The sequence below is a fragment of the Mobula hypostoma genome, chromosome 7 (assembly GCF_963921235.1).
Source record: "Mobula hypostoma chromosome 7, sMobHyp1.1, whole genome shotgun sequence".
Taxonomy (NCBI): Eukaryota; Metazoa; Chordata; class Chondrichthyes; order Myliobatiformes; family Myliobatidae; genus Mobula; species Mobula hypostoma.
In genome coordinates this window covers 38,751,335-38,775,553 of record NC_086103.1, presented here as the reverse complement: position 1 = coordinate 38,775,553, position 24,219 = coordinate 38,751,335, and the positions used below count along the sequence as shown (strand labels likewise).

Here is a 24,219-nt window from a genome sequence, read left to right as displayed (position 1 = left end):
CATCTTCGCTGGCAGTGCACCCACCATTCTGTGGAAAAACTTGCCTCTGACATCCCTCTTGTACATACTTCCAAGCACCTTAAAACTATGCCCTGGAAAGAGAAAGCCTCTTGCTATCCACACAATCATCATCTTATACACTTCTATTAGGTCATCTCTCATCCTCCGTTGCTCCAAGGAGAAAAGGCCAAGTTCACTCAACCTATTCTCATAAATCATGCTCTCCAATCCAGGCAACATCCTTGTAAATTTCCTTTGCACTCCCTCTATAGTATCTCCATCCTTCCCTTAATGAGGTGACCAGAAATGAACACAATACTCCAAGTGGGGTCTAACTAAGGTCTTAGTTAGCTGTAACATTACTTCACGGCTCTTGAACTCAATCCCACAGCTGATCTTCGACACTGCCAAGAGTCTTACCATTAATGTTATATTCTGTCTTCAAATTTGTCCTACAGAAATGAACCACCTTACATTTATCTGGGCTGAACTCCATCTGCCACTTCTCAGCCCAGTTCTGCATCCTATCGATGTCACACTGTAACCTCTGACAAGCCCCCAGACTATCCACAACACCTCCAACTTTTGTGTCATCAGCAAACTTACTAACCCCCGCCCCCCACTTCTACTTCCTCACCTCATCCTGGTCATTTATAAAAATCACAAAGAGTAGGGGTCCCAGAACAGATCCCTGAAGAACACCACTGGTCGCCATCCTCCATGCAGAATACAACCACCCTTTGCCTTCTGTGGGCAAGCCAATTCTGGATCCACAAAGCAAGGTCTCCTTTATTTGGAGGTGTAACTACCAGAATAGATAAATGTGAACTATTGGATGTTGTATATTTGGATTTTCAGGTTTTCAGTAAAGTGCCATACAAGAGATTAGGCCCCTAAATCTTTAAATTATTTGGAATGAAAAGCAATTTTATTAAAACATGGTAAACTCTTACTGGGATTAACAGGGTGGATGCAGAAATGGTTTCCTTTCACTGGAAAGCCTAGAACCAATTAAAGTCTCAAAATAAAGAGCTGGCCACTTAGAAAAGAAATTAAGAATTTATTGTTTTCCACCCAGATGGTTCTGAATCTTCAGAATACTGTACCACCCAAGAGGGTAACGGAGGCTCAGTCTGTGTACGTTCAGGGTAAAGATTGAAACATGTATGGATATTAAGGGAATTGATGGGAATATGATTAGTGTGGGAATGAGATGCAAGATCAGTCGTGGTCTTTTTGAATGGTGGTGCAAGTATGAGGAGCCCAGTGACCTTTCCTGCTATTTTTTCCTTCATCTCATAATACTTTAAAATCATTGGACAAAGGTGGAACTTGACTCTCGTACCTGTTTCTTCTGCTCCGTTCTCGGGGAAACCATCCTTTAAAGGAGCACTATCTGCTTGGAGAGGAGATTTCCCCCTCTGACAACTTTTCTTCTTTTAAAAGAATGAAATTGTTCCAGCCCATAGTTTTTCTGCCCAGTTACAGCATAATGAGCTTTGATATGTCGGTGATTGCTTCAAATTTTGATTTGGAAACGATAGGTTATTTTGCCAAATCCCAACGAGTGTATGCACCTTTAAGAGTTGGGGTTGTTCAAATAATTGGTACCAAATATAATACAATTCCCGAACACAAAGCAAAATCGAGAGGTGAGAGTTAAAATTAAAATGGGTAGGGACGAGTCAGTTTTGTCTCTATAGGCGGGACTGCAGGCGATCTGGTTGGACAGCTACAGAGTGGGGCCCCGGTGACTGGCGTCGGTTCTTACGGACGGGACGCTCACAACAGGCGGATCTTCAGCTGGTTAGCGGACGGATCCTCAGGGTGAGTTGCTGTTACAGGCGCAGTGAAAATGCGGGGACGGTGGGCAGCGGGCGGCGGACGGGTGGGGGCCGTTACTAAGGTGGGCCTTGGAACAACCAGGCGACGCCAGGCCCGAGCAACGGAGGGAAGGGCCTGGCCGGCTCTGTGAAGCCCTGGTTAGTAGATGGAAAACAGCGTACTACATTGTTTTGGGGAGATTATTGCGTTTTAAAACATCCAAGGAGAGCGAATGTGTCTCTTTGGGCCCCGGAAGTTAAGCAGCGTTATAGGGACAAAGATGTGGTCATTAAGTGAGCCAATCTCTATTGGAGGATAGACAACAAGGTATTTTTTTAATGATGTGTTTTGGAAAATGTGGATCACTTTCCATATTTAAGGAGTCGTGCCTTGACTAATGTAGACATCGATTCACAACCTTTAATCAATTCAGAGAATATTTGATGATCAAGACCTAAACCCGCAGAATCAGATTCAGGTTTGTTATCACTGACATATGTCGAGAAATTTGTTATTTTGTGGCACCAGTGCAGTGTAAGGAATTAAAATTGTAACTAGGTAAATAGTGCAAAAAAAGAGGGGGGGGGGAAAGATAGTGTTCATTGACTGTTAAGAAATCTGATGACCCAGAGGAAGAAGCTTTTCCTGAGTCATCGAGTGTGGGTCTTCAACCTCAACCTTGATGGTAGTAATGAGTAGAAGCCATGTCCCAGATGATGAGGGTCTTAATAATGGATGTTGTAGACACCCTCGATATGGGGAGTGTTATGCCTCTGATGGAGCTAGTGAGCCTTAGGACCCAACTGTATAGCCTATAATCCTGCACATTGATTTTTCCATACCAGGCTGTGATTGAACCAGTCTCTACCATCATCTATAAAATTTGTCTTTAAGAGTCTTAAGTGACATACAAAATCTCCTCACATCTTCTGTTGACCAGCAGTGAACCTTGTCCTACTGTATCCTTTAGAGATGGAAAGCGTGTTCTATATCTGCAAGATCCTTAAAATTCACTGGCTGACCTTGGGCAAGTATATATCCCCACCGTCAAGGCCCTGGCTAAACTTTAGTTAGCTACTTAGGGCAAGCTGCATCATTTGCATACCTGGAAAAAAATCCAGAAACTGACACTGTTGTGAGCACTGCCATGGAATGGGTTTAACAGGTAGATAGGAAGAAAAAGAGTCAGGGATGTATTCAAATTCAATCTTGAAGAACTGCACTGTTCCCACTATCTCCTGGGGAATCTCTGGCCCATGATCACTTAAAGTAGAGAAGCAGCTTTTTGATTGGGAATGAGCACTTTGTCAATGTTTAGGGAGCACACACTAGTCCTTGTGGAGGGATCAGAAGTGGAAAGATTGAGCAATTTCAAGTTCCTTGGTGTTAATATCTCTTGAGGATCTAACCTCAACCCAGCATATCGATGCAGCTACAAAGAAGGTATGGCAGTGGCTATATTTCATTTGGAGTTTGAGAAGATTTGGTATGTCATCAAAAACTCTCTAAAAATTCTACTGCTGTACCATAGAGAGCATTCTAAATAGCTGCATCCCTGTCTGGTGTGGGGGTTGCTACTGCACAGGAGCCAAGTAAGCTGCAGAGAGTTATAAACTTAATCAGCTCCATCATGAACACTAGCCTCTAGAATCCAGGACATCTTCAATCAGGGATACCTCAAAAAGGCAGCGTCCATCATTGAGGACATCCATCACCCAAGTCATGCCCTCTTCTCATTGCTACCATCAGGAAGGAGGTACAGAAGTGTGAAGGCACACACTCAGTGATTCAGGAACAGCTTCTTCCCCTCTACCATCCAATTTTTAAAAGAACATTGAACCCATGAATACTACCTCACTTTTTAAAATTTCTATTTTTGCACTAACTTACTTCATTGAACTGTTTAAATGTATGCACTTTAATTCAGTGTTTTTCTGTTATTATGTATTGCATTATACTGCTGCAAAGACAAATTTCATAACATATGCCAGTGATATTAAACCTGATTCTGATTCTATCCCTACTGGATGGCAGAAGAAAAGGACTATCTTTCTAATGTCTGCTTTATTTTCTTTTCCCCCAGCTTTCCTGACAGCTTGTAACAGTGAATGGGGAATGCTGAGATGGTCATTGTTACCAGGGTTAAATTTGCCTAACTAATACAGATTATGACTGATTCTGTATCCATAATTATTAAAATTGCTAAATCCTGTTTAACGTTTAAATAGAATTCTGTATTTTGCATTGATGGAGCCATGATAGACTGTGCAAATTTCATTTGTATGTTAGGTCAGCCAGCTGTGAAACACCTCATCCCGTGTTTTGCCTTTAAACCCTATTCATGTTTTCCATTTTTAACCAGTTTGTTAGCTGTTCTGCATTTTGCCCATTTCTTCACAATCTGTGTAAATTGTAGTGCCTTTATCAAATGACTTTTGAAAATAAAAACAAAATGTTCTTTACAATGGCTCCCTGGAATGATAGCTATGGGGTCAAAGGAACAGGGAGCAAATCTTTGGCTGTTGAGAGAAGATGTTCAGGGTTCTTGAGTTGATTTTCCCTGGGGCAGATTTCAGGGAGTCGTCATAGAGGAATTTGTCTCTTGACGGTGGTCACAGTTATGCCACTCAGGTTCCAACACATGTCCGTCTCTTCATGGATGTGGAGGAGGAAGCTGTGAATTCAACTGAATTTACTCTCTCCCAAGTTTTAGAACTTCAAGGATATTGTGACCCCAGAGTATTGTTCTTTTTCATTTGATGTGTGATCTTTAATTACTTAATGGTCTAGAGTGATGGACTGGATAGTTTACTATAGGATATACAAATTAGATGAATTACTATGCGGTAATGGGTGGGGACAGAGGGATCTCTATATAAAACATAAATATCTCTTATATAAAATAGCTTCTTACAACTAAAGATGTGGGTGGAAAAATGAGAAGAAACAAATAAGCAAATATAGCAAGTATGAAGGAGAAAAAAAATAAAGTGGGCTATGGCTGAACAGAGAATTATGAGAACAAATTAATGACTAAAATAAAAGGGAATCTGGAAGCTTTTTAAAATGTGACCAGTAAAAAAGATGGTCAAAATATTGTGTAGCTGATCAGGGACCTAAAAGATCATTATGTGGAGATAGTGGGCATGCTTGGCAGAGTAAATTAGTGCTCTGCATCTTTTAACTAGAAAAGTAGATGCTACTAAAGGAGGAAACAGTGGTGACATTGAATGGGGTTAAAATTAGAGGTGATGCTTAAAAGGTTGGTGTTCATCAAATTATAAAGTCACCCAACCCAGATGGGGCTCACCATGGGATACTGTGGATACTTATGTGGAAATTAGAGGTTTTAACTGCAGTCTTCTGATTGTTTATGGTTATAGATACTGTGCAAGATGATTGGGAAATTGTAAATGTAATCTCTATTTTAAAAGAAAGGGATAGATATGGTAGCTATGTCATCAATTTAAAATTATGGGTTTCTCTTAGGAACACTATTGTAGGGGAATATTAATTGACAACAAAACAACCTTTTATTTTATTTCTCCTAAGCCTCCTGCCCCATGATCCTCTCATATCCCTTTTGCCAATCAACTGTCCAGCTCTTGGCTCCATTCCCTCCCCCTCCTGTCTTCTCCTATCAATTTGGATCTCCCCCTCCCCCTCCCACTTTCAAATCTCTTACTAGCTCTTCTTTCAGTTAGTCCTGATGAAGGGTCTCAGCCCGAAAAGTCGACTGTACCTCTTCCTAGAGATGCTGCCTGGCCTGCTGCATTCACCAGCAACTTTTATGTGTGTTGCTTTTATTTTAAAGATGGTTATATTTGAAATATGTGAAGGAATTGCATAGCTCTTGCACTAAGTTGGATTTTTACAAAAAAAACCCAATAATTATACAGTAGCTTGGTATTATATTAACATCTAAATGAGATCATTATATTATTAAGCTTAAGATCTTCATGTTATCTTATACAGAGCAAATAGATTGAATCCATACCAATATGAGATTTCCCTCCCTGTTTCTCTCTGCTGTTGGAGAAGGTTGCTGCAGTATATAGGCTACAGAGGAGTCTTGCATAATTGACAGTGAATACTGGAGGTGTTGCTGTTTTTACTAACACAAAATACTCTGCAGATGCTGGGGTCAAAGCAACACTCATAACACGCTGGAGGAACTCAGCAGGTCGGGCAGCATCCGTGGAAAAAATCGGTCGACGTTCCGGCCCGAAACGTCGACCGATCTTTTCCATGGATGCTGCCCGACCTGCTGAGTTCCTCCAGCGTGTTGTGACTGTTGCTGTTTTTACTGCCGCTAGGCCATTATCTTGTGATTGCTGTTGTCAGACAGCACTCCCCCTTACAATGATCTCTTCTGCTTCATTTCCTACCACTAGATTTTGTTTAGATATCCTTCATGTTGGACAGCTTCTGTAAGGGCTATTAATGAGTTTTATGTTTTATGGAGGAGAAGATGGCAGCGCACCGTGCGTGTGCAGTTCTCCGGTGAAAAATGATGTCGTATCTGTTAAATAGGGACCGTGGACAATTTCTGATTTGATGGAGATAGACGTGAAAGCACGGAGGAACATCTGGAGAAATTTCTGAAATGCCCGTCTGCTGCTGTCATTACTGTGTGGTCGGGAATCTTTCGGAGGGTAGCCCTCAAAATCCCCAGCCTTGCCTGCTTTTGGCGACCGAGAAAGAGGTCAAATTGCTCGGACAGAGCAGTACTCAGTGTCGGAGAGCTGATTAGAGCTCGAAGTTTTCGGATGACTCAGAGTCGGATTGTGGTCGGCATGGCAGGGAGAGTTTTTCTTCCTTCTCCCGTCTGCGTGAGATGTGGGACATTTGAGAAACTTTGAACTTTACTGTGCTCATGGACTTCTTCATCAAGTTATGGTATTGTGCAGTGTTGTAACTATATGTATAATTATGTCGTTTTGTCAGTTTTTTCAGTCTTGGTTTGTCCTGTGTTTTTGTGATATCACACCGGAGAAAATAATGTATCATTTCTTAATGCATGCATTACTAAATGACAATAAAAGGGGACTACATGTCTTCATAATCTAATCTAATGTTAAAATCTTCGTTTTGTGTACATCTTTTCTGTTCGCCCAGTCAGTTTGGATTGGTAACAGCATCCCTTCTACAATCTCCATCAGCACAGGTGCACCACAAGGCTGCGTCTTATCCCCCGCTCCTCTCATTTTACAATTATGGCTGTGTGGCTATGCACAGCTCCAATGCTATATTTAAGTTTGCTGATGACACCAGTGATGAATCAGCATATTGGAGAGCGATTGAAAATCTGGCTGAGTGTTGCCACAACAACAAATTCTTATTCAAGACCAAAGAGCTGGTACTGACTTTAAGAGAAAGAAACTGAAGTCCTCATTGGGGCATCAGAGGTGGAGAGGGTCAGCAGCTTTTAAATTCCTAGGTGTTACCATTTAGGACAACCTGTCCTGGGCCCAGCACGCAAGTGCAATTACAAAGAAAGCACGGCAGCGCTTCTACTTCCTTAGAACTTTGTGAAGATTCGTTATGACATCTAAAACTTTGACAAACTTCTAGAGGCATGTGGTGGAGAGTATATTGACTAGATGCATCACAGCCTGGTATGGAAACACCAATGCCTTTGAACAGAAAATCCCACAAAAAGTAGTGGATACGGCCCAATCCATCATGGATAAAGCCCTCCCTACCATTCGGCACATCTACACAGAGAGGTGTCGCAGGAAAGCCCCATTCATCATCAGGGATGCCTACCACCTAGGTCATGCTGTCTTCTCACTGCTGCCATCAGGAAGAAGGTACAGGAGCCTCAGGACTCCCACCGCCAGGTTCCGGAACAGTTATTACCCCTCAACCATCAGGCTCTTGATCAGAGGGGATAACTTCATAACTTCACTACCCCATTACTGAACTGTTCATATAACCAATGGACTTACTTTCAAGAACTCTTCATCTCATTTTCTTGATATTTATTGCTTAATTGTTTATCATTATTTTTTAATTTTGTATTTGCTCTGCGTGGTGTTTTTGCACACTGGTCGTCCGCCCATTTTGGTGCAGTCTTTCATTGATCTTATTATGGTTATTGTATTTATTGAGTATGCCCCCAAGTATGTCTCGGGGTTGTACATGGTGACATACACTTGTAAGAAAAAGTTTCTGAACCCTTTGCAATTACCTGATTTTCTGCATTAATTACTCATAAAATGTGATCTGATCTTCATCTAAGTCACAATAGTAGACAAACACAATCTGCCTAAACTAATAACACAAAAACAATTGTACTTTTCAGGTCTTTATTGAACACATTTTTAATCATTCACAGTCCAGGCTGGAAAAAGTATGTGAGCCTTTGTATTTAATAACTGGTAGAACCTCCTTTAGGAGCAATAATCTCCAGCAAGCATTTCTTGTAGCTGCTGATCAGACTTCCACGATGGTGAGGAGGAATTTTAGACCACTCCTCGAAACAAAACTGTTCCAGTTCATCAATATTTTTGGGATACCATGCATTAACAGCCCTCTTCAGGTCATGCCACAGCATTTCAATTTGGACTTCGCTATTCCAAAACACAAATTTTCTTCTTTCTAAACCATTCTGTTTTTGATTTACTCTTGTGTTTCAGATCATTGTCTTGTTGCATCATTTAACTTCTGTTAAGCTTCAGATGTCACACTGCTACCCTGACATTCACCTGTAAAATCTCTTGATACAATTTTGAATTCATTGTTACCTCAATAATTGCAAGCTGTCCAGACCCTGAGGCACCAAAGCAGCCCCAAACCATGATGCTCTTTCCACCATGCTTCACAGTTGGAATGAGGTTTTGGTGTTGGTGTGCAGTGCCCTTTTCCCTCCAAAATATTTCTGCCAAAATATTCTACTTTTGTCTCACCTGTCCACAGAAAGTTGTCGTAGAAGCATTGTGGAACATCCAAGTGGTTTTTTGCAAAAACTTGAGACAGGCAGCAATGTTTTGTTTGGAGAGCGGTGATTTTTTTTTTCTCTGCGGTATCCTTCCATGAACACCATTCTTGTTCAGTGTTTTTCTTATACTGGACACATGAACAAAGACTCTACTAAGTTCAAGAGCTTTCTGTAGGTCTTTTGCTGTTGCCCTTGGGTTCTTTTCCACCTCCTTCAGCATTGCACTTTGTGCTCTTGGTGTGATCTTTGCAGGATGCCCACTCCTAGGGAAAGTGGCAACAGTACTGAATTTCCTCCATGTCTCTTACTGTGGACTGAGGAACACTCAGGTCCTTAGAAATGCTTTTGTAGCCTTTTCCAGCTTCATGTAGCTCTACAGTTCTTCTTAGATCCTCAGAAACAAAAACAGATCTTTCTTGAGAGGAGCAGGCTCTGTCAGTAACCTGACTTTGTGTGGCTTTTTTATAGGGCAGGGCACCTCTATAACCCACGCCTCCAATCTCATATCATTGATTGGAGCACCAAATAGCTTTTGTAGAAGGTGTTACCCTAGAGGTTCAAGCAACACACACAAAATGCTGGAGGAACTCAGCAGGCCAGGCAACATCTATGGAAAAGAGTACAGTCGACATTTCAGGCCGAAACCTTTCGGTAGGACTCTTTTCCATTGATGCTGCCTGGCCTGCTGAGTTCCTCCAGCATTTTCTGTGTGTTGCTCGGATTTGCAGCATCTGCACATTTCCTCTTGTTTGCGACCCCAGAGGTTTACATACTTCCTTTGAACCTAAACTGATAGTTTAAATGGTGTACTCAGTATTGATGAGAAGAAGTACAATTGTTTGTGTGTTATTGGTTTAGGCAGATTGTATTAGTCTATTATTGTTACTTAGATGAAGCTCTGACCACGTTTTATGAGTAATTAATGCAGAAAACCAGGTAATTGCAAAGGGTTCACAAACTTCTTACAATTGTGTATGTACTTTGATAATAAATTTACTTTGAACTTTTCTTGCCAGTTTAGCTGAGATATGTAATTATCATTCTTTGTCCTTTTACTAATTTTTGATACCACTTTTCCACTATTTGGTGATCAGGAATATATCAATAATAACATTATTTCTTATTCCAATCCATATGGATTCTGTTTCGGACCTGTGCTTCCATTATATTTAATTATGGTAATCCCTCTTCTTCCTGGTTATATACATTGCTGTATTTAGTTGCTAGTCCTGTTCTTTTTGAAATCATGTTCTTTATAGAACATGTTTCAGTTGTTTATTATTCAGTTCTACACATTGTTCTGTTTTGGAAGCTCTGTACTAAACTTACTTTTCTTGGTTGTTCCTCAATTCTATAGACTCTGTGTTCATCTCCTGAGAAAATTCAGATGAAAAATATCCATTTACGTTCTCCATCTCTTCTGGCTCCATGCATAGATGACCACACTGTCATATGTGGACCAATTTTATCCCTTTCTATCCTTTACCTCTTAATATATTTGTAGAACCCCTTGAGATTCCTCTATTGTGTCGAGGACAGTTACTGAAATGAAGAAATGCTTGAAGTACAGAAACTGAAATAGTTGTGTTGCATTTTCAGATGCCTTCAATTAAACTCCAGAGCTCTGATGGAGAAATATTTGAAGTTGACGTGGAGATAGCAAAACAATCTGTAACAATCAAGACTATGTTGGAAGGTCAGTGCGTCTCTTTGGGAATCATCTTGTTTGTTAATTATGTGTTTTTTTTAATATAATGGTAAGCATATTTCTGTGCATTTTTCTGAATTTGAGTTCCAAAGGTCTGTTGAATGTCATTTTAGTTTCTGTAAAGGTTGCTTACTTACACTGGCCATTTAGTCAATGTAATATTGACATTGAGTAGATGAAACTTCTTGTTGTAATAGTCCAATCAACGTTTATATTAATTGAAAAGATGTGAATAATTAACTGGAAGGCAAAATGAAATGTTAAGATATTTAATAAAAATCTTAATTTGCCTCTGCTTTTAAATCATTTGAGTTGTGAAGACAAGCACCTTTCTCAAGGCTCTTCCTATTGGTGTCAAATAGTGTATGAAATGAAGGGTGAAAGAATTCCAAGTCGATATAATATTTTGCTGGTTTTTTTGGTTGAATCATAAAAGGAATGCATTTAATAGATTTTTGACTGTGTGATTTTGACAGAACTTTTAACCTCCGTTACATTGCTGTGCAGAAGGCAAATAGAATCACCAGTGAAAGTAAAACTGATATTTACGGCTAGTAGTAACTTTTACCTACATTTTGCACAGTAGTTATTGGATAGAAGTGAGGGAGTCCCTTATACTGAATTCATCGTATACTTTTATTTATTTGGGAAACTTTGATAAACTACATTTTTTGTAATTTCAATGTATTACTGGAAACAGATTTGGGGATGGATGATGAAGGAGATGACGATCCAGTACCACTTCCAAATGTTAATGCTGCAATTCTTAAAAAGGTAAGCTACAATAGTGCTAAAGAAGCTCAATACCATCTAGACAAAAACATCTAGTTTGATTGGTGCGTTATTAATCACCTTAAACAAATCTTCTGTTTATCACATGCCATCCTCTGCAGTACTCACCTATTTCACACTGATGGCATCTCTGAAGCTTAAACTGTTAACCTTTTCAGGGGTGCCCATGATCCAAAAATAATGTAATAGTAAAGCATAAAAATACTCAGTTCCCGAGGACTGACTGTTCTTAGCAAAATTCACCATAATGGCTTTTGCAAAGAAGAAAAAGTGCAAGCCATGAAATCAATTGCAAATATTAGCAGTACTTTGCAATAATGGTGAAGTATAAACTGGCTATTCAAGCCTTTTGTTTCTGTTCGTCTTTTTATAGTTCCAGGTAATTCTGTCATCAATACATTTATCTCTATTGTTGATTATAGGTGATTCAATGGTGCACTCATCACAAAGATGACCCTCCTCCTCCTGAGGATGATGAAAACAAGGAAAAAAGAACTGATGATATACCAGTATGGGATCAGGAGTTCCTGAAAGTAGACCAAGGAACACTATTTGAACTAATTCTGGTAAGATTTTTTTATTAGCCTCAAGCATTTTAAGAAAAGTTTTTTTTTCCTTTTTTTACCTTCTTCAGTAGTTAGTGGTAACTTGGACATGCATATGGCTGGAGTTCTGTTGCTGCACATCTTATTTCTTCCTCCTCTTCCTTGGGCAGTTCCTTAGGTCTGAAGATAATTTGTTCACACTTTGTGGTTTCTGAAGTGGCTAATGAGGTAATATTGAAATTGTGGATGAGGCAACTGGTTAGCTTTTGAGGTGGTCCTGGTCCATTCCTCCTGCTGCCTGTGTGTTCACAACCTGGCCTCAAATTCCTTGACATCATCCCTTGGGGGATCTCCTTTCCTGTTTCGAACCGGCATGGGCAGGGGATTCCCAAGTGCCAGTGATACTGCATTTCTTCAGAGTGACTTTGAACACATATTGGAAATAATTTCTGTCAATTTAGTAACCTCATTACAAAATTGTGTCTGCTTTAGGAGTCTGATGTCAAACATCAAACAATATGGCCTACCTAGTGTAGCTAACATGGTGTAACCAGAGTTTCAATGCTGGGACATTGGTGGTCTTTTCATGGTGCCTTGAGATGCCTGTAGATGGCCTGGTTCTCGGAAGCATACAGATGATTATTTTGGAGATTGTTTCCAGTAGGATGGCAGCATGCTCAGGCACTGCAACCATTCTGGGTCCAAGCAAAGGTCCAGATGTTCATCCTTTACATCTATTTTACGATCCCAATACACTGCTGAATATTAAGAACATCAAGTTTTGCAGGTCCATCCCATCAGCGAATTGCTTGATAGTGATGGAGCTGGACTTACTGTGTACCGTTGCCATGTTATTGCCTGGACTTGTGGCATATTGTTGTGCCAAGGCAGTGCGCAATCCAGCATATGGAGTGAGTGACTATTGGATTTTTTTTTTTTTTTTTTTGTAATTGCAAGACACTTTTGGACATTGGTAATGAAGAATACTGGTAATCTTGTTCACTGGCTTATTAACAAAACCAGTGGCAAGGGAACTGTATTGCCTCTGCTGTGGCGCAGACTAGGCCCTCCTGCCATGGGGTCACCTATTGCAGCTGCCCGGGATAGGAGATGCCATGGGACAGAACAGAAGCCTCTGTAGGTGAGCTGGAATCATTACTGGGTTGGAAGATGCCCTCCTGTGTTTGCTCGGTGGAAGAACAGGCTGGACCAGGACAACATCCCATGTACCATCAAACTACAGGCCTTGCCACTCAGGGACTTGGGTATATTTTTCTGTGTGACTATATGTTTTCTGCTGTCGTAACCATAGGTGCTATGTGCTTTGCGCCTTGGCTCTGAAGGAATGTTGTTTCATTTGACTATATTCATGTATGGTTGAACGCTAATTCAGTTTGAACTTGCTCATATTTCTCTGGGGCTAAGTTCACTTGTGAGGTCTGAGGTGTTGATCTTTAAAAATCTTCTTTAATTGACCAAAACCTGTTCTTATGTATTGAAGGCAGTGTTTTTTTTTTGGCTTGATCAAGAATTGGTTCCAGAGATTTGGGAAGTGACGAGCATTTTCCATTGGTCTTCCATGTCAGAGGGCAATGTAGTGTAGTAGGAGTAAATTGTACAATCTTGTACAAACCCCATTTCCAGAAAAGTTGGGATATTTTCCAAAATGCAATAAAAACAAAAATCTGTGATATGTTAATTCACGTGAACCTTTATTTAACTGACAAAAGTACAAAGAAAAGATTTTCAATAGTTTTACTGACCAACTGAATTGTATTTTGTAAATATACACATTTAGAATTTGATGGCTGCGACGCACTCAACAAAAGTTGGGACAGAGTTAAAATAAGATTGAAAATTGCACAGAAAAGTCATGCTACTGTGACAATTATAGCCACCTGGGCTCGGGAGTAGTTCAGAAAACCATTGTCACTCAACACAGTCCGTCGCTGCATCCAGAAATGCAACTTGAAACTGTATTATGCAAGGAGGAAGCCATACATCAACTCTATGCAGAAACGCCGGCGAGTTCTCTGAGTTCGAGCTCATCTCAGATGGACCGAAAGACTGTGGAACCGTGTGCTGTGGTTAGATGAGTCCACATTTCAGCTAGTTTTCGGGAAAAATGGGTGTCGAGTTCTCCGTGTCAAAGATGAAAACGACCATCCAGATTGTTATCAGTGAAAGGTGCAAAAGCCAGCATCAGTGATGGTATGGGGGTGCATCAGTGCCCACGGCATGGATAAGTTGCATGTATGTGAAGGTACCATTGACTCTGAGGTGTATATTAGGATTTTAGAGAGGCACATGTTGCCATCAAGGCGACGTCTCTTCCCGGGACGTCCATGCTTATTTCAGCAGGATAATGCCAGACCACATTCTGCATGGGTTTCAATAGCATGGCTTTGTAGACAAGAGTGCATATGCTTGGCTGGCCTGCTGCCAGTCCAGATCTATCTCCTATTGAAAATGTATGGCGCATCATGAAGAGGAGAATCAGACAACGGAGACCACGGACTGTTGAGCAGCTGAAGTCTTATATCAAGCAAGAATGGACAAAATTTCCAAATGCAAATCTACTACAATTAGTATCCTCAGTTCCAAAACGACTAAAGAGTGTTATTAAAAGGAAAGGTGATGTAACACAATGGTAAACATGCCTCTGTCCCAACTTTTGTTGAGTGTGTTGCAGCCATCAAATTCTAAATTTGTGTATGTTTACAAAATACAATTAAGTTGGTCAGTAAGGCTATTGAAAATCTTTTCTTTGTACTTTTGTCAGTTAAATAAAGATTCATGTGAATTAACATATCACAGATTTTTGTTTTTATTGCATTTTGGAATTATCCCAACTTTTCTGGAAATTGGGTTTGTAGATAGTGAATCTAAGACCCATATTCTTGTACCTCAGTGAAAGTGTTGATGGCAGCTTAGAGCTCAGCCTCTGAGCGAGTGCAAACCTCACTTGCATGCTGCAAGTTTAATTCATATTTGTTTTAGAGCGTAGTTGTCATAGTTTGAATTGCTTATTACGATCTGAAGACTATTTCCGTTCCTGTTAGATGAGATGCAACATTGTGGCAAAAAGATGGAGATGATTGTTGGCACAGTGGTGCAGCTTTGTTTGACACCAGTCTTCACTGAGAATTGTTCTATTGTAGAATCCTTTTGTTAAATCATTGGCTGCACTTCATAAGATAAAGAAATTACTGACTTTAACCAGATATAACTGTTTGGGATCTTTCCCTTATTTGCTATTCACCATTTCCCCCCCATAACTATTGGCACTTAAATAACTGTTGCATATGCTATGACATTGACCATAAGCTGCTTTTACAAAGTGACAATTCTTGGAGTGAAAAAAAAATTGTATTTCTTAATTTACAAAAACATAAAAAATATTAGGCAAAAATTCTTAAATCATTGCATTTCCCTTTAGTTTCAATGTAAAAACTCAGGTTGTATTTCAAAATTCAAAAATGTGTCAAAAAAGCCTAACACATACATATTAGTATAAAATATTAATAAATGTATTCAGTAGTATATTTATTCATAATCATTTCTTAAATTAAGGTAAAATATGCATAATGTACTGTTGTGTGGTAGTCATCAATTGAATGATACAAGATCCTAACAAATCATGACAGGGTGAATGGGGAAAGGGTTTTTGCTAGAGTCATACAACATAGAAACACGCACTTTGGCCCAATCCAATGTGTGAGAGCCTGAAACTAGTAATCACCCTCAAAATAAGAACTAGTCTCTTAAGGACATGAGAGGAGAATTTGTTTTTATGGTCATGAATCTTTGGACATCTCTTCCTCAAAGACTGGTAGATGCAAAGCCATCTTTTTCAAGTAAAACTGTGAGGGACGAGGTGGTCTCCTCCTGCTCTTAGTTGTCAATGTTGTATGTAACTGATGGTAGTAGCTTTTTATATTGTCATGGGTGTTCACATGATAAAGGTGGTGCTGAATCTGACCTTGGAGCTTTCGGTGATGATGGTAAAGTTCTTCCCGTGACTGTTCCTTGGTGATTGTTGAATATGGTCTAAAGAATGTATTGATGGAAATGCGGACAGCTTTTGCATCTGATAAGGCTGCTTGGAACAAAGCTCTGTTTTGCATCATGTGACCCTTTATAATTCTGCACTTTGTATGGGGGTTGTTGTATTGGAAGATGGCAGTTGCTCTTGATGTGATCATTAGAGCATTTGATATCTGAATGAATCTCTTTTTCACTTGGGTTTTCAGATGATAGGAATAAACAAGATAAAAACAGGTGTTGTGACTAATGCAATTGCGTGGTAGAGATCATGCAAAGAGGACTGGATGGTGTAGATGAAAGGGCAGTTCTGACAGGCACAAAGGAATCTATGTTGTTGGAATATTGAAACGGAAAGGGAAGGTGTGCCTGTTGGTGGTGGAAATTAGCAAAAGATTATCTGTTGAATGTCTTTGCTGGTGGAGTGGAAAGTAGAGCTAATGAGAGCAGAGGTGTGGGAAGTGAAATACAGTTGGAAGTTCTGTCAACTGAGTGAGTAAGATCTCAGTCAGTCATGGTTGACACTGGATGTAGTGTAATAGCTGTCTAGATATGCAAGGCCGGGTAGTATGATGTGGAGAGCAAGCTCCCACTGTCCACACATCTAATGAACCCAAAGGAACGGCAGAGACCGATACAGTTTGGTACCAGCAGTATTGTAGGAGTTGCCAGTCAGTGTTGAACTCAAAGTAGGACTGTGTTAGGGACTCCAGCTCTGGATTTTTCCCTTGGGGTTTACTCCTGTGTTGGTATAACCACAAGGCAGTGGAGGTTTGAGATCAGAGTTTTCCTTCTAGATGAGCTACTAACTATGGCTGATGAGCCCCATCTGCCCGAAGTGACTGGTTTTAAGGTGGCAGTAACCTGTCTTTGCCCTTTCCCTTGTCAGTAGGAATGGTTCCGTCAGACTTAGTAGCTAAGCCACATGTGAAGGGCAGGAGCTGGACTTGGCTGTCAGAGGCTGTCTGAGGCGCACGCTACTGGGAACATTTAATAGGTAGTGGGAGCTTGTCCCCATTACCACCCCCCAGCTGTAACAGCCTCTGTTAACTATGTTATAGGGAAAGTCATAATTAAAGAAAATGGAAGATATGTCAGAGGCAACTGTGGAATGTCCCATCAATGGAGCAGATACAATGGGGGAATGGAACTAAGTTCTTGAAAGAGGAAGGATTGGAGGCAATATAATCAAGTTAAATATGGGAGTCTGCTTCGGTATCCTTCTCAATGTCTACACTGATTACAAATTGGAAATGGTGCTGGAAGGCTGCCAGATTGTATTTTTTTTAAACTGAAGAAGAGCATTAAGCAGCCTTAAGTGGAGAAATGAGTGAATTCTTGTTTTAAACTTCTCTGTTCAATAAGTGAATCATGTATAAATCATAATCGGGATAAAGGAGGATTTGCAGCTACCAGACAAACTCTGATTAACAGAAACCAAATAAAAAAGCATCCTGCCCAATGAGTATCAACTCTAATATAGGTCTGTAAAACTTAATTTTCCTTCTTTCCCATGTCCTTCCAATTATTTTGATCTTTGAGGTCAATTTTGAATCTATATCCATCGCCCCTATGCATTTTATATCCCAATTCATTACCTCAAGCAAGTTTCATTCATTTACCTAATCCAGTAATAGGGAGTTAATGCAAGTAAAATATCAGCCAAGGTCTTGCTGGATAAAGAGCATTCCTATTCTATTGGCATTTAACATAAACATGCTCATACAGATAGCTAACCCAGCAGACAGATATATTCAGAGTTGATTATGCTTCAGAACTAATGATGAAATGGATGAAACTTTGAAGCACATAAGCTACAACAAATGGTGTCCAGCAACTATATTATGGTGTTCTTTAGATTAGAATATTATGGGTTTAGAACCCACTCTAGAAATTGAACACACAAGCTGACAATCTCGTAATATGGAAGGACCTTTGAGTGAGATGCCTAAAGGAAACCAGTAGTCATTTCTTGGTCCATGAGGCTCTGGCCAGCATTCTCCCCTTAACGAAACACCACTATCACAATTCACTTCATTCCAATTTGTAATTACTTGCTCTGGAAATTGTTTACTATTTTTCAACTTTTTTTCCCACTCTCTCGTGTGGATTAGATATAGGAAGAATATCCTTGTCATGACAAACAAGAAATATTAACTAGAAGAATTAGTGCCTACTGCAGTGATGTAATGTTTTCATGTCTTATCTGTTAATTTTGTAGTTTCTTTAAGTGACTCTGCTATATATTAGTAGGCTAGAATTAAAGTGGCAGGCAATTGTAAAGCTCAGTATCATTTATGCAAACTAAACACAGGTATTTTGCAAAATAGTTACTTAGTGTGTATTTGGTTTCTCTGGCATAGAAACCACCAAATGAGAATTGAATATGCTAGTGAATTGCTGCTTCATCTAGGTTCCTGGTTGGTAGGAAGTGACAAGGTAAAAGAACAGATGTATCTTCTGCATGGAGAGTGCCATGAAAAGAGAATTGGATGGTGTAGATGGAAGAGTAATCCAAGGACTAGCAATGGGATACTGAAAAAGGAGGGTGTGGGAAATTGTGGCTGCTGGTTGTACCTCCTTGAAGATGGACAAGTTATGAGGGTTGATATATTGAATGCTGACACTGATGACGTGGAGATGAGGATGAGAGCAGAGGTGTGGGAAGTAAATGAAACAATCTTGAGAGTTCTGACTGTGATAGACAGAACCCTGTTAAGAAAAAAAGACATCTCAGAGGCACTTATGCAGGATGTTTCATCATTGGAGAAGGTATAATAGAGACTGAAGAACTGAAAGACTGGAAAGGATTCCTTGAGGAAGACAGGGTGAGAGGTAATAAAGTGGAGAAAACACCAGGAGGTGGTTTCCACCAACTTCAGTGATATTCTACCATCACGCATGCCTTTCCTTCCTTTTTAAGGCTCATTTTATTGTCAAAGTATGCATGTAGAATACAACTCTGTTATATGTCTCCTCTAAACCATGGATGTTGACAAAAAAAAGACATCAACTCTTCCCACCCCCCTCCCCGACACGAAAAAGAAAAGAAACAAAATTTGCAGACCCCCTTCCCCGCAGCAAAAAAACAGCGACAATAACTGTCCCCAGCCCCCGTCAAAAAGACAGTAACTATCCCCGACCCCCCTCACCCACAGAAAACAGCGACAATAACAAATCCTGACCCCCTCACTTGCAGAGAACAGGGACAGTAGCACCAAATGCCCAACCCCACCTCTCCTCCCACACAAAAAAATTAACACATCACCTACCTGCCAATCATCCACAAGAAAGAAAACAGTGAAAACCTGAAGGAAACCAATATAAAGTACAGTCCAATAATCACATAAATCTCAGAATATCGGAAATATCTTTTCGTCTGCATATGAGGAGAGCAGCCACACAAACTCAGTCCTTCCTTAAAGAGTGACTGCTAATCTGGGGCTGAATGCGCTGATCCAGCTGCTGCCCGTCTCTGTTGGGAGCCATCGCTGACCCCCTCCGCATTCACCCTGATGCTTCAATCTTCTTCCATTTCCTTTCAGCATTTGGAATGAGCTGTTCCCCATCACAGTTCCCTGGTCTGTTCTCATTCCAATCCAGTGGAATGCAGTACACTCCCACTCTGGCCTGCACTGTTCATCTGAGCAGGTTGTAAAACTCGGGGCTCAGTATTAAATTTAGTGATTTCAGATGATTTGTTTTCTGTTTGTGTTAGAGCTGAGCAGTTCTCCTGTAAGGCAAGTTATACTATAAGTGATATGTGATGTTGACTTAGCTTTTCTCTTCACTGACACTGCCTGTTGTGCTATGTGTTCCAGCATTCATTTGTACCAAGCCATATTTCCTTATGATAAAGAAGGCTATTTTGTCCCATTGAGTCTTTGCTAGTTTGCAAACAGATCCACTGGCCACTAATTTTCCCTGTAACCTATTGTCCTCACTGTCCAGACAACTACTGCTCACATCACCCTTCAGATGTCACCATTCACCTATATACTGTGGACAATTTACAGGTGACCTGTTAATCTCCATACCTTTAAGATGTGGGAGGAAACTGGAGTATCCAGATAAACTCCATATCAGAGGTCAGGGTTGAACCTACATTTGTGAAGCATCATCACCACTGGCTATAATACCCCACATTTTCCTTTTGGTTTCATTTCTCAGCAACAGCTCTGACCCGTGTTTCACAGCTTTTATATGTCACTCTGTTTTCTCTCTTAACAGTCCTCATTAATCTCACTACCAGGTAATTTCATAGTGACTCACCAAAGCAACGCTCTTCCTATCAGATGTTTCTTTTGCCTTATCTAACCATCATCCTATTCCACCTTTTCTGCAACTGAAAAGCATTTTTTTCCACATTTTTCATTTCTGATGAAGGGTCTTTAGCCTAAAATAGTATGTCCATTTCTCTTTTCACAGATACGACCTGACCTGCTGAGTATTTCAGCATGTTTGTTTTTATTTCAGATTTCTAATCTGATTGAAAAAAAATTAATGGCTGCTATTGTATTAAAACCTTTCATCTATTTAAAATTGGTCAAAATTAATTTCCGTTGGGTTACTTACAGCATTTCTGATTGGTGGTTCAGGCTGATGTAAATGGTTTGATCTGTAGCCTTGAGCTATAACCTTGATGAATACAATTGTGTTTTTTTTTTCAAAATACTAATCATTTCTCAAATTCCTGTGCTGCTTTTAATGCTATCCTCTAATTAAAGTACAAAGTTCAAAGTAAAATTTATTATCAGACTACATACATGTCACCACATATATTCTTTTTCTGCAGGTGTTCTTAGCAAATCTATAGAACAGTAACAGTAAACTTAAATTTATACTGTATTGTCGCCAAACAATTGATACTAGAACGTACAATCATCCCAGCGATATTTGATTCTGTGCTTCCCGCTCCCTGGATTACAAACCGATAGTAAATATTAAAAATTTAAATTATAAATCATAAATAGAAAAATGGAAAGTGAGGTAGTGCAAAAAAAACGGAGAGGCAGGTCCGGATATTTGGAGGATACGGCCTAGATCCGGGTCAGGATCCGTTCAGTAGTCTTATCACAGTTGGAAAGAAGCCATTCCCAAATCTGGCCGTACGAGTCTTTAAGCTCCTGAGCCTTCTCCCGGAGGGAAGAGGGATGAAAAGTGTGTTGGCTGGGTGGGTCGTGTCCTTGATTATCCTGGCAGCACTGCTCCGACAGCGTGCGGTGTAAAGTGAGTCCAAGGACGGGAGATTGGTTTGTGTGATGTGCTGCACCGTGTTCACTATCTGCAGCTTCTTTCGGTCTTGGACAGGGCAACTTCCATACCAGGTTGTGATGCACCCGAGAAGAATGCTTATGGACAATAAGCTGTGCAAATGCAGATATAAATAAATAACAATAAGTAACCAGCATGAAATAACAAGATAAAAGAATCCTTAAATAACTGTAGTTATCCCCTTTTGTTCAAGAGCCTGATGGCTGAGGGGTAGTAACTGTTCTTGAACCTGGTTCAAGATAATTAGATACTAGTAAAACCCAGATTGAATGTTTTGGTCATCCTTTACTATGCTTGTATTTTCTTCTCTTTCCTGCCACTGTGTGACACAACTCACTGGAATCAGTACTTTCGTTATGAAGTTGTTTATATCGCAACAAGATTAACTTTAAAGCAGTGAAAATTCCAATATTAATAGGTGTGATAGGATGAGTGTTTGGATCTTTTTGAAACTGGCTTGAGGTGTAGATTTTTCAAAATTATTTATTATTGAGATACAGCAAGGACTAGGTCCTTTTGGTTCTTTGATCCATGCCATCCAGCAATCCTCCAATTTACCCTAGCCTAATCACAGGACAATTTACAATGACCAATTAATTTATCAAGCAGTACGTCTTTGGACTGCGGGTGGAAACGGGAGCGCCCAGAGGGAATGCACATGGTCACGGGGACAGTGTACATACTCCTTCCAGGCAGTAGGGGACCTGAACCCAGGTCACTGGGACTGTAAATGTGTTGTGCTAACCACTACGCTACCGTGCTTCCAAACTGTTATGATAGAAAACCATTGGGCTATTATGTAAATTTTGTTAAATATTGCTTTAATTACCAATTTGAAAGATTGCTTAAAGGGAAATGTTTTCTTTGAAGATACTAGTATGGAATTACATGCACCAGGGGTGCAAAAGCAGCATATAAAGTGAGACTTTGTACAAATTGACTTGCATAAAAACATACAAAGTAATTCCTGCATGTACAGAGGTCTCCACTGAAAATACTGTTTTAATGAAACTTTTTGTTTAGCATTGTTTTAGATTAGTTTGGTGATGGGAAAGGGTCTGCACATTTCAAACCTAAATATTTATGTGTATTATTTAGGCTGCAAACTATTTGGATATCAAAGGTCTGCTTGATGTGACATGCAAAACTGTGGCAAATATGATCAAAGGTAAAACTCCAGAAGAAATTCGTAAGACCTTCAATATCAAGAATGACTTTACTGAAGAAGAGGAAGCACAGGTAATACTACTATTGTTCTAAACTTAAAAGACTCAATTAAAACATTAATACATTCATTTTCTATAAAATAACTTGTTTCTGCAGGCTTCTTGGCTTAGACTGGGTATGCCCTTATTGAGCATTTAAGTATAGTAACTGTATGGTTATCTATGTGAAGAAACTATTATTTTAATTTTAAGCTTGATAATGTATTGGTAGATTTTCTGTCATGTTTCCTGCTTTAGTCAGAGATTGATAACTTGGGGGGAGGCACAGCATAATGATGTCATGAAGCTTGCTGAATTAATTTCCCATTATGTTGTAATCATTACTCATTTTTCCATCTCTTAACAAGGATGGAAGGCATTGCAGGGCTGCCGTCAGAACAATCCTCGGACTGTGTTGGTTGTTGACACAAAATGATACATTTCACTGTATGTTTCACTGTACATGTGACAAAGCTAATGTTTAATCTATCTTTTATAATGTCACTTAGCCACAGTTTGCAATTTCACTCTAGTGGACATGTCACAATGTTATTCTTTTTTTCAGGTGCGCAAGGAGAATCAATGGTGTGAAGAAAAGTGAACATTTCTCTGCCTATTATTGTCTTCTGATATACGGAAAGATTTTTTTTTCAAATGCTGTTGCACTGCACTGTTTTGTAAATGTTAATTATTTGGAAAATGCAGGGGAAAAGAGAAAAAAAGGATAGCATTTTGATTGCATGATGGTTCCTTACTTGTTCAGACCCTATGTTCTAGCCTTTATCTTGCTGTTGGATTGGAAGTGATGTACGGTTTTATCTATTATAATAGAGTGACTTCAAGAGGATTAGAATGCGTATGTGTTATAAAAATTTTAAAAGTGTTTACCAGACAAAGATTCTTTTAATACTATATACATGTCTTTCTCTTGTCTGGAAGGCAAATGAAAACAGCAGGGTATGCAGTGAGGGGGTTTTGTTCATAAATTTAAGACAACAGGGCAAATTTGTTTGAATGAAGTAAACATTTAATTTTTCAATAGAGTAAAACTATAAAGGTTTACAGCATGAAGAGCTTACTTGGTGTTGTTAAATTAATAATCTTTTTCTCCTTTTATGCTTTGATTTTTGATGCAAGTTGTATTCTGTTGTTACTGAAATTTAGCAATGCATTTGTGCTCAGGTCCCAGTGACCACTTTGTATGCCAACCAGGACAATGATCATCCTAAGTATACTTGCTAGTGTGATGAATGCATTGTGGCTTCTGATTTTTTTTAATATAATTGTATACTTGATTTAATTGGTTTTTTTCTTACTCCACTGCATTATCCTGTAATTGTCTTTGATCTTTGTAATAAACAGTATCGTATGTTAAATTGGCCTAAAATACTATTGATTGCTCCCAAATAGGTTCTCTGGAATGTTCAGCAACACAAATTTAATATAATTAAATCAATGCAACAGGCAAGATAAATGTTACAACTTTAAATAGGATCCTTCAGTTACTGGATTTGTTACTTCTGCATTACCACAAATATCTTTAAAATATTCCTGCTTTTCTGTAATTATTGTATGATTTGTGTGTCATCTTATTATCTAATAAAATAGGCCCATGAATTACTTTGTTAGTTTTGCAATAGTATTTCATTGTTATCCCACATATCTTTTGAAGTTTTGGTGTTAATGTATTGAAGCTATTACTACTATTACTTAAGAGGATAATGTACAGGTTTCCCCCGCCATCCGAAGGTAGGGTGTTCCTATGAAACGGTTCCTAAGCCGAAATGTTGTAAAGTGAAGAAGCAATTACCATTTATTTATATGGAAAAATTTTGTGAGCATTCGCAGACCCAAAAATAAGCCTACCAAATCATGCCAAATAAC

General features: G+C 39.5%; 1 protein-coding gene across 1 annotated transcript; it reads left to right on the top strand.

Annotated features, from left to right (window-relative positions):
- The first annotated feature begins 1,687 nt into the window (after positions 1–1,687).
- LOC134348886 (S-phase kinase-associated protein 1) lies at positions 1,688–23,945 on the top strand. Its single transcript, XM_063052681.1, has 6 exons — positions 1,688–1,827; positions 10,367–10,463; positions 11,176–11,249; positions 11,690–11,833; positions 22,229–22,369; positions 22,901–23,945. The coding sequence occupies exons 2-6, from the start codon at positions 10,367–10,369 to the stop codon at positions 22,934–22,936; spliced, it is 492 nt and encodes a 163-aa protein (XP_062908751.1). The 5' UTR covers positions 1,688–1,827; the 3' UTR covers positions 22,937–23,945.
- Positions 23,946–24,219: the final 274 nt, after the last annotated feature.